The 13,952-nt window shown below is 35.3% G+C and overlaps 1 protein-coding gene across 1 annotated transcript; it reads left to right on the top strand.

Annotated features, from left to right (window-relative positions):
- Positions 1 to 1,322: 1,322 nt before the first annotated feature.
- Positions 1,323 to 12,820, top strand: oacyl (O-acyltransferase like; the record flags this gene model as incomplete). The annotated part of the gene is made up of 15 exons (XM_079586756.1): positions 1,323 to 1,476; positions 2,529 to 2,662; positions 2,860 to 2,938; positions 3,143 to 3,278; positions 5,142 to 5,374; positions 5,535 to 5,702; positions 5,822 to 5,924; positions 7,358 to 7,459; positions 7,574 to 7,739; positions 7,839 to 7,918; positions 8,442 to 8,552; positions 9,428 to 9,551; positions 9,649 to 9,835; positions 10,189 to 10,331; positions 11,345 to 12,820. The coding sequence occupies 15 exons, from the start codon at positions 1,323 to 1,325 to the stop codon at positions 11,441 to 11,443; spliced, it is 2,019 nt and encodes a 672-aa protein (XP_079442882.1). The 3' UTR covers positions 11,444 to 12,820.
- Between the last annotated feature and the right edge of the window lie 1,132 nt (positions 12,821 to 13,952).

The raw sequence follows: 13,952 nt of genomic DNA, 5'->3' as shown, positions 1-13,952 counted from the left end.
GAAAATGTAGCATTGGTGCATGTTGATTCAGAATATCTAACATGTTTTAAGTGAGGACTTTGTATACTTCAGAAATTCATTCAATCTCATTTGGGCCTATTTTAATTAGCTTGAAAGCATTTTCTTGTTAGCCGCTGGTCTTGGTCACCATTGTTACAAGGGAATTAAAAGTGTGGACTCTCAGAATATGGGACCAGTGTGAAACGCTACGGTGTGATTGATGCGTTCATGTTGGCAGGGGTGACGTTGACTATAATGTGACTAAAACAAATCACACTGTACCCTAACTCTCAAAAAAATGCCATCCAATTGGTTCAAGTAGGGAAAACTTAAATTAAACAAACTAGTTCAATTAAATGAACTTTTATTTTTATACTTTTGAGTTTTTAGAAATTTCTTTTTCTTTTAAGCTAACAAAACTAAAACATTTGAAGAAATCTGAATGTTTCATTGTTTTGAGTTTTATGAACTTGTTTCTTTTAATTTGGACAAACTTAAATATATCTTAAACTGGGCTGGGATTTCTATTTCCCAGCAAGCTTTGCCATGGCACTCGAAAGGAAGATTAAATGCAAAAAATTAAATGTTATAATATTTTTGTGCAAGATTAATGTTAAGTGGGAGGTTTATTGGTGTTTAGTATACTTTGTAATGCTAATTAAGAAGAGTTTGTTATGTTGTAAAGTAGTACAGTTAAATTGTCTGTATTGCAGTATTCATTCAGCAATTGCTATGCTATGCTAATGCTATCAAAGCTATAGTATTACGAACAAGTTAGCATTTGTTGAATTAGCTAAAGCTTGCCAAGTTTCCTCTAATAAAAACTTTTAAGTTGAGATCATATGATTTAACTTCATATGAAGTTCTGCAAGTTCTGCTTACTTTGAATTTCCTAACTTAAAAATATAGATGTAACTTATTTTGCAACTTATTCAGGTTTACAGTGCACTGTAGTGTAAATCTAAGGCATTAGAGAAAATATAATTTTATGCAATGTCTTCTGTCTTGTTAAACGTGCTACATGTTAAGATTAATTCATCTTCCTGCCTTAAATATTTGTGAATATAAGATTTTTTTTTCTGGGAAATGTTTCTCTTAGGTGTCATAATTGAAATATCATTGTTTTGTCTTTTGTTTCCCTGTGGTAAAGGGCTGATTATGTCTGGTTTGGGTGTGATGGCCATACTAGCATCCAAGCGTGCAGATTTGATTTCCATGGTCATTTTGAATGACGGGTCACATGTCCACCTCTTCTCCCATCATGTGTTCAGGTCTCACATTATTTAAACCAGTGAAACTGCCAAAATGAATCACTGTACAAGATGCCACGGTTAACATGGAGTGCTGTCACTCTGATGTACTTGTTCGTTTTTCACGACGCATGTGCCTGGAATGTGTCACGAAAATGCACGGGGGACACAAAAGCGTTCCTTGCGGAATTACTGAAAGAAACTCCAAGAAAATACGCTGTTTTGAGTAAGTAATAATGCCAGGCTTTTACTGGAGCATAATTTTTTTTAAAACCTCTACTTAAAGGGAGGTCATGTTTTCTGGTTGAGCTTTGCTTTTTATTTTACTCCCAGAATCATGAACGTAATTATTGACTGACTTTGACCCATTTTTGTGCTCATGGAACTCTGTTATCAGACATTTTAATTTAACAATATTAATAATATTTAAAACATTGTTTAGAATATATTAGAGGTGTTTGTTAATTTTTGATTTTATGTAGGCCTATAATCTTTTTTTCCAATATATATAAATATATACATACATACATACAATACACACACACACACACACACACACATATATCATATTATGTATTGTATATTTATAGTATTTTTTATTTATGATGTTAATAATGTTGTATCTTTATTAATTTTTGCATTATTTTTATTGTTATCCATTATTCTCTATTCATTCTTGATTTATACTATTTGAAACATAACATACCGTATTATAGAGCCATTTATTTTTCATATGTATCCTATTTAATTTATTTAAAAAAATTAAGTTTTCTTTATCAATATTTTTTATTTTATTCATGTGTTTTTGAGACTAAACAGTTGGTAGGTTGTTCTAGGTGGTTGCTAGGGCATTGCAGTCATTATTATCATTATTAATATGATATTATATCCATTATTTTTCATCCATTATTGATTGATAATATTTGAAACATTTAGTTGAGCTGTTTATTTTTCATGTTATTTGTCTTATCAATTTTTATATTTATTAAAATAAAATCTTTTCTTTTTTCTTTTATCCATACGTTTTATATATACATATATATATATACTCTAAAAAATGCTGGGTTGTTTCAACTCAATTTTGGGTAAAATATGGACAAACCCAAATGTTGGGTTAAAAATGTAATGTAAAAATGTAACCCAACTGCTGGGTTTGTCCATATTTTACCCAAAATTGGGTTGAAACAACCCAGCATTTTTTAGAGTGTATATATATATATATATATATATATATATGGTGTGATTGTTTTCATTTCCTCTGTCCTGCTCCACTTGTAGTGTATGATGCATTTGGTAAGATAGGCAGTGATGTTGTGGGAGGGAACGTGAACAGACCTGGATCTCAGAGAGAGTGTCTGTCCGTGGAGGGCCCCGAGTTTAGGGGACAGTACTGCCAGGTGTTCCTCAAACAGGTACGGGAACACTCACACAAACAATATGTACACCTCAATCCCTCAATAATATTGCATATTTTTACATATTTTGCATATTTTATTGTTGCGTATTATGCCAGTGTGTGATACAAATATTGCAATGTGATTAAACAACCCGACACTGCCTGGAATGGAGATGAAAGAGTGATTGTTGGTGATATTTTTCTGTTGTGCAGGACAGGGTGGAGTACTTTGTAGGTGTTTGTGTTCCAGACTCTTGTACAGAATCAGACGTCCAGACGCTAGTGGTTTATGGTGAGTGAAATCATTGTGTCTGATGTACACAAAACAATTATGCCTTAAAATGTATTTTTTTCATTGCATTAGACAAACAGTGAACCATGTGAAATTTATTTGAAAGCAAGATACAAAAATGATCGATTTACTCTGGTTCTTTATCATTTTTGTGGGGGTATACAGTATGTACACCTGTCTACATTTGTGTGTTTGTTTCTGCAGAGGCATTTGAACAGAACAATATCTCTTTGCTTCCTTCTGTGCCTTCAATCTTGATACCGGATTCCACATTGGGCGTATTTATGACTCAATGCCTCAGTGATTCCCCCAATGCTGACCTGTCTGCTATAGTCTGCCTGTGAGTAACTTTATTTTATTCCACATTACAAGTCAAATTTCATTAGGAATCTAATTTTTTTAAATAATCCAACAGATTAAAACAAATCAGCACATTGTTATGGATTATACAGTTCTAAGGGTAGAGGAAACATTGCCTTTTCCAAATGAACATGCTTCCTATAGTTGCTGATTGAACTTAGCCCCTTTTTTAGAAATCCCCCCAGTGCAAAGTCCACGGATCGCCAGCCTGTGTACATGACCTAGCCTACCAAACACTAGCACATTAAGATGGCATTTGTACCCAAGGTTCTCTATGGTCGATACCAATGACAGATATTTTAGAGTCTTAGAGCAGTAAGAGTCCTCCATAAACCAGTCAAATGCACATGATACCTCAAATAGTGTAACTGTTTTGCCATTCTGAGAGATGTTAACAATATCTGGTGTATTAGCAATTCCTAAAAAAGTGTTTGCAGGTGAGTTAAATTAGACTGTACAGTTGTACATTGCTGTAGATGGTGTGTGATACAGAGTGGTCCGCGCAGGGCAGTTTTGCCAACTTTCCCTGGAGTTTCAGACTGGACCAGTACTCCATATTTTGGGCTCTTTGAATAGACAAGAGAGTCTGCCTTGATGTTCTAGGCTGGAGCAGGTGAACAATGTTGTTATTCAAGCTTAGAATGGGTGTTTTATTAAACCGGCACACTTGATCATGTTATTCCTATAGTTTGCTCCTTTTAGGTAGTCTTTTATTTATTTATTTTACTTTTTAGAAGTACTAAAATGATAACGATACTTGCACATGTACGGAGCACCTAAAGGGAAAAAAACATATTTTAAACCTGTAGCTTTTCCGCAAGAAACTTGGCATTCTCTCTTTTTTTTATTGCGTTCCCTCAAAAAAACGTTGCAAAGTTTTGAAAAGACTGCATAACATTTGCGACAGAATGCAAAAACATTAATGCATTCCTTTTCCTGCCATCTCATATTTTTTTCCACCACAATGTCCCTTTTAGAGGCTCTGCACATGTGCCCCATATGCTAGAGTATTGTGTCTGTGATTTCCAGGGCGTTGCTATGCAGCTGCTAAGATATTTTAAGACTTTTTTTTTTTTTACTATTACTAGGGTGTTCTGGGTGGTTGCTTGGATGTTACTATGCAGTTTCTAAGGCATTTTGAGACTTTTATGCAGTTGCTATGTGTTCAGGGCAGTTGCTATGTTTTGAGACTGTATGTGGTTGCCCGGGTGGTTGCTAGGGCATTGCAATTTTGCAAGTTGCTAAGGTGTTTTTGAGACTTAAGAAATTTGCTAGGTTGTTCTGGGTGGTTGCTATGGCGTTGCTAGGTAGATGATAGGGTGTTCTGGGTGGTTGTTATAGAATTGCTATGCAGAGACTAAGATGTTTTGAGAGTTCATGCGTTTGTTTGGTAGCTCTGGTTGTTTGATATAGTGTTGATCGTTTTGGGTGTTTGCTATGGTGTTGCTTGATAGATGCTAGGTTGTTCTGGGTGGTTCCTAGGGCATTGCTATGAAGTAGCTAAGGTGTTTTGATACTATACGGTTACCAGGTTGTAATGGGTAGTTGCTTTGGCATTGCTAGGTAAATGCTAGGTTCCAGTTGGTAAAGTGTTTTTGAGACTATACAGTTACTCTGTTGATCTGGGGTTTGCTAGGGTGTTGCTAGGTAGATCATAGGGAATTCTGGGTGGTTACTAGGTACATTGCTATGCAGTTACTTAGGTGTTTTGAGACTTTTGATGCAGTTGTTCTGGGTGGTTGCTATGCATGTTGTTATGGGTGGATGCGAATGCAAATAAGCATGTTTTTCTTGGAGCAAAAACATTAACAAGTGTGTAAGAGTTTTTTTTTATGTGTCTCAGGTTTGTTTGCTGTGCATTATTGGCACTTCCTCTCATAGCTTCCATCTATGTGGCGTTAATAAAAAGGAAGAGAATGAGAGAGGTGAGGTCAGCGGTGGGTTTTGCTCAAACCTCAAACACCAACCAATACGGCGCTGTCTTGACTAATGGCTCGGCCAATCAGGGTAAAGCATGCAGTGATGCCCCTGATGCCTCACAAACGAGGAATCAAAATGCAGAAAATGACCAGCAGGGCAAGTATACACACACATAGAGAAATATAGATACCCTTTTTAGCATTTATAGCAAGTGTGACTACAGATTTTACCCATTTTAATGGATTCTTTTTTCACATTTAATGCCCTTTCCACGCATTATTTCCCCCTCCTCTATCCTCATATTTTCTTTTCTTAGCTGTGTTATCATGCCTTCAAGCACTCTCTGTGCAGAACAGCAGTCAGGGGGTGCTCGCCATGGAAAGTTCTGGAAGCAGTTATTCCTCTCTGAATGGCATCCGTATCCTCAGTCTACTCTGGATCATCTCAGGCCACACAGTGCAGCTCAGTGCCTGGAGTAATTTGGGTGAGAACGAGGGGGAGATATCCGTATCCATGCACTACTTTGACTATGAATTGAGAGAAAAGTGTTATCTGTGTCTTTCACCTGATTTCATCAGTTTCACTTGATTTGTTTCCATGTAGATAATGATAAGAGGTGGAAGGATATGGTAGAGAAGAACCCTCTGTATGTCTTGGCCTTCAGTGGGCCAGTGTATCTAGCGGTTGACTCTTTTCTGCTGCTGGGGTAAGACCAACTTAGCAATAGAGAGCAACAGTCGGGTTCCAGAAGTAAAAACTCCATTTATTTGTTTTTTACTGATAACTTTTAAAGACAGCCTTACTGTGAGATACAAGGTTGTTGATTGATGGTATTTGCTTCTGTTGAAGACATTAGACTGTATTATATACTTTATTGAATTTCCTATGGGAGAAATTAAAAATACTTCCGGAACTAATGCTGCTGAAAAAATGGGCTGTTGAGCTGGCTCAAATGTCATATTAGACAAATTTAAACATTGTCAAGTGTCAGGTCTTAGCCAGGAGAAATTAAAGCAATCAGGATCAAAAGCAAGCTATGATCATCACAGTACTATCATTCGCCTTCACCTGTTGGCTATTCATAAAAAATTATAAAATGGCTCTGTTTAAAATAAAGTGGCAGTCTTTAAAGACACTAATAATATGCTATTTTTAAGCCACATGACATTTAATAATAATTTATCGGTATTTAAGTGTTTTTTTAAGATTCATCAACTTTGTCTAACGTTTTATGGGGTCGTTTACATGACACCATTTTCAACTAAAAACTTTGTATGCGTTTTGGCCGTTTTTTACACTACAATGGCCATTTGGGGGAAAACACAAACTTTGAAAACATGCACATGCATAATATATGTTTAGTCTATAGGCGTGTAGTGTTTCTTTACAAAGTGACATCGCCAACTACTGGGATGGCAGCATAATACAGCGTTTTTAGTAGCTTTTGCGGATCCGTGTGTACTGGGATCATTTTGACAATATTGTCATCTGTACATGTAAAACGCAAAGGAAAAACTTTTCTGTTTTTAGTACATCGTTGTTGTGTAAACGTACCTTAAGACTTTTTTTTATACAATTACTAGCGTGTTTTGAGTGGTTGCTAGGATGTTGGTAGGTAAATACTAGGTTGTTCTGAGTCATTGCTAAGGTGTTGCTATGCAGTTACTAAGGTATTAAACAGTTTTACAGAATTGAGAAAAGTTGTTGCCATATGGCAATTATTTAATGCATTTTCTCATTGGATATTCATTCAATTTAATGACATTATTATTTATTTATTTATTTGGATTGGTTTTAAATAATATGCTTGTATTTATTCATAAATAATAGTTGTGATTTATGTTTCAGAAAAATAAATGCATTTATATTGTACAGAAATGCCCAGAAGAATTTACTTTTAACAGTTAGGATGAGCAGGGGATTTATGCGTAACTTACTAAATTATGCCTAATTACAAGCAACTAACCATAAAACAAACCCTACATGTATATAGAAAGTACATGTAGTTCATTAATATTACTAATTTGTGTAATAAAGTGTAACCAAAACATCTTTTAACCATGTTGCATGACATAATCTCCAACTTAGAATAACTGGCTTATTAGTATTGACAGTGTGTTGTTTGTGTGGTTGTGTCAGTGGTCTACTGAGTGCCAAATCACTGCTAAACTCCATCCAGAGGTCAGATGACACTCTCAGCTTCAGTCTGGTGGCTCATTTCCTCTTCAAGCGGTTCAAGCGGTTAGTTTTATCTTTATAGCTTCCAGTCAAGACATTTGTTAGTTCTACACCAATTGTTCCGGGTTGATCTTATGATAATCAACTTCCTTTGGTATGTCATCTAATTCTTTCCAGGATTCAACCTCTCCACCTCTTCATCGTGTGCCTAACCATTGGACTCTTCTCTGTCGTTCAAAAAGGGGTCTTCTGGTTTATAGCAGAGGATGAGGTCTTCAGCTGTAAGAAATACTGGTGGTCAAACCTGCTCCTCATCAACAACCTCTTCACCATCACAGACATTGTACGTCTATGAACCTTTTGATTGATCTGATCAATGTATTTGCAGCATATGGTTAAAAGGAAATTACATTATTGCAATAAAAAATAATTTTTTTTTAAGTGTGCACCCTGGACGTGGTATCTCTCCATTGACTTCCAGTTCTATGCAACAACACCTTTTCTGATCTTTCTATACAGACTGTAAGTTCAGTCCTTTTTCCTGTATCATAAATACAGAATTTATTACTACCCTTTATATCTCACGTTAGACGTGGGTGAATTTAATGAAAACACGTCGGGGTCATATTTAACCCTAAACATTTATATTTTTTTATCATTACAATAATTAAATATATATATATATATATATATTATATATATATATATATTTTTTTTTTTTTTTTTTTTTTTTAACAAATGGTGATTTTCACTAGATTCTAATGGAGTAAAGGCACTATAATAAAGTATAAAGTAATCTAATAAAAAAAATGCTTCAATTAAAAGCTTAAAGCAAAAAGTAGTTGCAAATTATTGTACATTTTAAAATTTAAAAAACATTTAAAAAAAAATTTAATTGGCTTTGTTTCTTTAAACATACCATGATTTCTCATTTCTTTCTTTGGGGTAAAATATGAAATGTTCTCGACAGGTTTTGTGAGATTCACCCATGTAAAGGCTGCCAGTTGTTTCCAGGTCATAATCAACACCTCTTTCTTATTTACAGAAACAAAAGTGTGCTTGTCGTTGTGTCGTCGGTTCTCCTAATACTCTCCAGTGTAACGGGAGCCCTGATCACCGGTTTCCTGCAACTCCCTGTGCACCAGCCAACCACACTGTAAGAGATCTTTCTTTATTGCATTACTAAGAAAACACTCGCAATGAGACGAAATCACACAGGCAACGCGGGCGTTTCTAAAACACTGATTATGGCCTCTAGCTGCTGCCAATGCAATGCAGAGTCAGTTTTAATACCAAGAGTCTGATTTTTGTTCCCTGAAGGGATAGTTCACCCCAATTTTTCCCAATTACTCTCCTTCACGTCTATCAAACCAGTAAGTTTCGAAAAACAAATCAATATTTTAAATGAAATCTGAGAGATTTCTGCTCCTCCATTGAAAGCCTACGCAACTACCACTTTGACACTTCATAGTTCACAAAGAGATTGTGAAACTAATCCTTATGAATCCTTATATCATTTTTTGAAGATAAATGTATACATTTATAAGATGAACTTTTATTCAGATATAAATATTGATCAGCGAACATAAACAGAAGCTCAACTGAACCTACTTGACACACGAGAATGAACCTCATTGCTTCTTTCACGTCAAGCGAACATGTTTGAGCTTCTGTTTACCACAACTGATGTGTGCGTTGATGAATGTTTATATGTAAAAAAAAAGCCTAAATTCAATCTGTTCATCATATAAAGCGTTCGTGCCTCTTCAGAAAATTTGGATTAGTTTCACGATCTCTTTATGAACTTTTAAATTGCCAAAGTGGTAGTTGCGTAGTCTGTCAATGGAGGGACAAAACTCTCATAGATTTCATTAAAATATCTTAATTTGTGTTCCATGTGAACATGAACAAAAGTCTTATGGGTTCGGAACGACATTTTCAGGTGAACTAACCCTTTAAATGTTACCTATGTTTTAAATAGCTATTTAAATGTAATTCATTGATATTCTTTACTGGTTGACTTGTTTTCAGGGCCTACGAAAGCTATTTTCAGTATTACTACAACAAACCCTACACAAGATATGGACCATATCTGCTGGGCATTCTTGCTGGAATATACATGACAACCAAGAAAGAAAGACTTCTAAAACAACAGGCAATGTGTTTAATACTTTTTACTTAGTCACAGTATTCGTTTTTACATCAAAAATGAGTTTTCACTCAGTTAACGGATCATTTTTGTTATGTGACAGTGGCAGGTAGTCATAGGTTGGCTCTGCTCCCTGTCAATCATGGCCCTGTTAGTGGGATTGGCCTATGTGCTGAGAGACGTCCCGCCCTATCCGTCCCTTCCCCATGCTGTTTATCAGGGGATACACCGGTCGCTCTGGGCCATGGCTCTGATCTGGATCATCCTGGCCTGTGAGGAAGGACACGGGGGTAACAAGAAGCTTTGAAAACTCAAATTGTAGTAAATAATTATAATTAAGGCATAACGTACAGTCAGGAGTGGATTTGCATCACCCTGAGGAGTTTATTTCTGTGGTAAAGATTAGTACATCTTACCCATTATTACATGGCTGCACATGAACATTGATATGAATTGAAATCAAATTATTTTATTTAGTAAGAAGAGACTACATAGCGATATGAGGCATGAAACCAGCTGTGTAATAATAACAAATCATTTTAATAAGCACCTTTCAACCATAATTAATTAACTGCCAACCAAATAAAAATGCATGTAAGTGGTGTCTGTTAAAACATACCTAAATATGTATCTCTCTGCACAGGGTTTGTGGATAAAATTCTGTCTTTAGGCCTGTGGGCTCCTCTGTCTAACATCAGCTTTGCCTGTTATCTGATCCACCCCATTATTATTATACTGTATAATGGCAAACAAGAGACAACCATGCACTACACAGACTTCAACTTTGTAAGTATTCTCTTCAAGTAAATGCAAATGAGAGCTTGCAGGACAGTTAATAATAAAATATTGATGTCAATGTTGAAATGGAAACCTTATAGTAAAGTGTTACAATTGTTTAAGGGGCTATATGGAGAATTTAGTAGCCCCTTGTTATTAGTGACACCGGTGGCCGTTAAATTAACTGCATCCAGCAACTTATTGCTCGTGCTCGCACTCGTACACACACTCCATAGTGACGTGAGCGAGTCTTGGCCAAAACAGTGACTGAATGTGATTCTCCGGCATCATTTCGACAGATGAGCTTAATTAAATTACACTGTTATGATAGTTTCCTTTTTATTTTCCCATGAAAACTGTCCCGAGTCTTTCACATAAAAAACAGTCTAAAAGGCTTTCATTGACAACCTAGCAAGTCGGGGAAGGTCTTGTGTTTTTAAGTTTCATTACAAGCTGTTCCCACATTGGCAATAAAAAAGCTATTAATAGCCAACATTAATAATCTTACATAAAGCCCCTTTAATGACTTTGAAAGATGTCTCTTCTGCTCACCAAGGCTGCGTTTACGTGACCAAAAATACAGTCAAAATAGTAATATTGTGAAATATCATTACAATTTAAAATAACCGCTTTCTATTTTAAAATGTTATTTATTCCTGTGATGGCAAAGCTGAATTTTCAGCATCATTACTTTTGACTTCAGTGTCTCATGATCCTTCAGAAATCATTTTAGTATGCTGATTTGCTGCTCCATAAACATTTTTTTATTATTACCCATGTTGAAAACATGTTCTGCTTGATGTTTTGGTGGAAAGTGTGATAAAGAAATTCTTCAAGATTCTTTGATGAATAGAAAGTTCAAAAGAAATTGGTTTGGAATGGAAATCTTTTGCAGCACTGTAGGCTAAATGTCTTTACTGTCACTTTTGATCAAGTCAAATCACGGTGAACTGTTCATTCTCTTTCCGGATGCCCTTTTTAATTAGCATTTTGTCTTCTTTTCTCTCGTTTTCTGTCCTCAGTTCTACCTGTTTCTGGGTCACCTGCTGTTGACAGTCTCTATAGGTTACGTGTTAACGGTGCTAATTGAAAAGCCGTACCTCTTCCTGTCGAAACGATAAGTCCTGCTTCATTCCCTCAAAACTGGAAGGTGAAGAGAAGATTTACATATATTTAAGATTTAATTACAGTATATTTATTCATTTATTACCCTTGTACTTCATTTCATTCTGTGAAAGCTGTAGATTAAGAGATCTTTGGTGTTGTTATTTGAATGCATAAAATAAATGATAGCCTATATTGATGTACAGAATTAATAGAATTGAAAAGTTCAATGTTACAGTGTATGTTGCCATATAGTGACAATGCTTGTTTTTTGTTTTGTTTTTTAATAATGTAATACTCACAGAGAGTAAAAATGTACTGTGATGGTATATGGTATAATGATGACATCAAACGGTATCAGCATTAAAGGAATAGTTCACCCAAAAATTAAAATTATGTCAGTAATTACTCACCCTCGTGTTGTTCCAACCCCGCAAGACTTTCGTTCATCTTCGGAACACAAATTAAAATATTTTTTATTAAATCTGAGATCTGTCTCACTCCTCCATAGGCTTCTATTGTAATTGAAACTTGCCGGACCAGAAAGTTAGTAAAGACATCGTTTAAATCGTCCAAGTGACTACAGTTTATCATGCGACAATAATACTTTTTGTGTGCATATAAAAATAACGTCTTTATTCAACTACTTATATTCTTGTATGGGCCTCTGAGTGAGTTCATGTAGTGTAACAGCGCAGCGCTTCTGGGTTGTACGTCAGAACGTAGGCTCACTATTGGCCGACGCTGGTTATGTGTGTGATGCTGGCCAATAGTGAGCCTACGTTCTGACGTACAACCCAGAAGCGCTGCGCTGTTACACTACATGAACTCACTCAGAGGCCCGTACGGAAGATAATGAAGAGTTGAATAAAGTTGATATATTTTCGTTTTTTTTTTTGCGCACAAAAAGTATTCTCGTCACTTGATAAACTTATGGTTGAGCCACTGTAGTCACTTGGACTATTTTAAACATTGTCTTTACTAACTTTCTGGGCCGGGAAATTTCAATTACAATAGAAGCCTATGGAGGAGGTATTTAGATTTAATAAAAAATATATTAATTTGAGTTCCGAGTCGGGGTTGGAACAACATAAGGGTGAGTAATTACTGACAAAATTTTAGTTTTTGGGTGAACTAACCCTTTTAAATATTACAACAGCCATTTTTTTAGGTACTTTTGTGTATGCATATTATGCAGGAAATGTCTCCTCTGCATAATGGAATGATGTCATGCATGAAATGAGCTGATGCAAGAGTACCTCAAGTGTGAGCAAGTCAAGACAATATAACTCTGACCAGACGTCAGCATTTGAAGAGAAGTTGAGGTGTCCAGTGATCACATCCTAATAGCAGGAAATGAATGATTCATTTAACTATCCATCATTGTAAATAAAAAAATGAATACAAAAATAACAAATCAGTCCATTAGTCACTTTAGAAAAGAAAGATTGCAAGACAGAATACTGCATAGCATGCTGTTGCCCACCTGAGTGCCTGCTGTTATCTGGTAAGCCACAACATCTGAATCATATGAAGACAATCAACATCAAGTGGTCAATCAACTCTTCAAGAGGTCAATTACTGTAGCTACTTCACAATTTAGAAATTACAGAACTACTTTAAAACTTAATTCATGCAACTCATTTAGACTTTTGTGCAACAAGTTCAAACTCAAATTAACCTATTGCAATAACCCTAACTTAACACGAGCTACTTACTGCACAGTATACACTATATAGCCTACTGCATAGTACAATTTTTTTTTTAAAGCAAGTGAGGAAGTAAACCTCGATTCACTGAAAATGCCAGTTTTAATCTAATTAATATTTCCAAAATTGTGTTAAAACGTTTAAAAAATGTGCAGGTCTGATAAAGCAGTCAAATGCATTGCATTGTGGATACAGTATTTTTTTGATACATTGTTTTTTTTTAGTATGCACTTTGTTGTATACGGCTCATTTTACGGCTCTGTGTACAGAAAATGCACACTGTCCACATTATGCATATATATGCTGTATAGCTGTACAGTGTATAAATTTGTGACCATAGACAACAAAACCAGTCACATGGGTCAATTTTTTAAAATTTAGATTTATACATCATTTGAAAGCTTTACATTTATTTATGTTTTGTTAGGATAGGATGATATTTGGCTACAACTATTTGAAAATCTGGAATCTGAGGGTGCAAAAAAAATTAAACTTTGAGAAAATCACCTTTAAAGTTGTACATTTATGTTCGTGATTGTGCTGAATTCACTCACAAACAATAAATGTTTTTTATATTTACGGTAGAAAATTTACAAAATATTTTCATGGAACATGATCTTTACTTAATATCCTAATGATTTTTGGCATAAAAGAAAAATCGATAATTTTGACCTATACAATGTATTGTGGGCTATTGCCACAAATGTACCCATCCTAGGCCTACTTATGACTGGTTTTGTGATCCAGGGTCACATTTGTAGTATTTAGCCTATGTAGTAGCCTACTAAATATGAAGTAGGCTATAGCCTACTGTAGG

The sequence above is a fragment of the Phoxinus phoxinus genome (genome assembly GCF_949152265.1).
Source record: "Phoxinus phoxinus genome assembly, chromosome: 17".
Lineage (NCBI taxonomy): Eukaryota > Metazoa > Chordata > Actinopteri > Cypriniformes > Leuciscidae > Phoxinus > Phoxinus phoxinus.
Note: the sequence above shows the minus strand (reverse complement) of the source record. Positions and strands in the feature narration are given on the sequence as shown.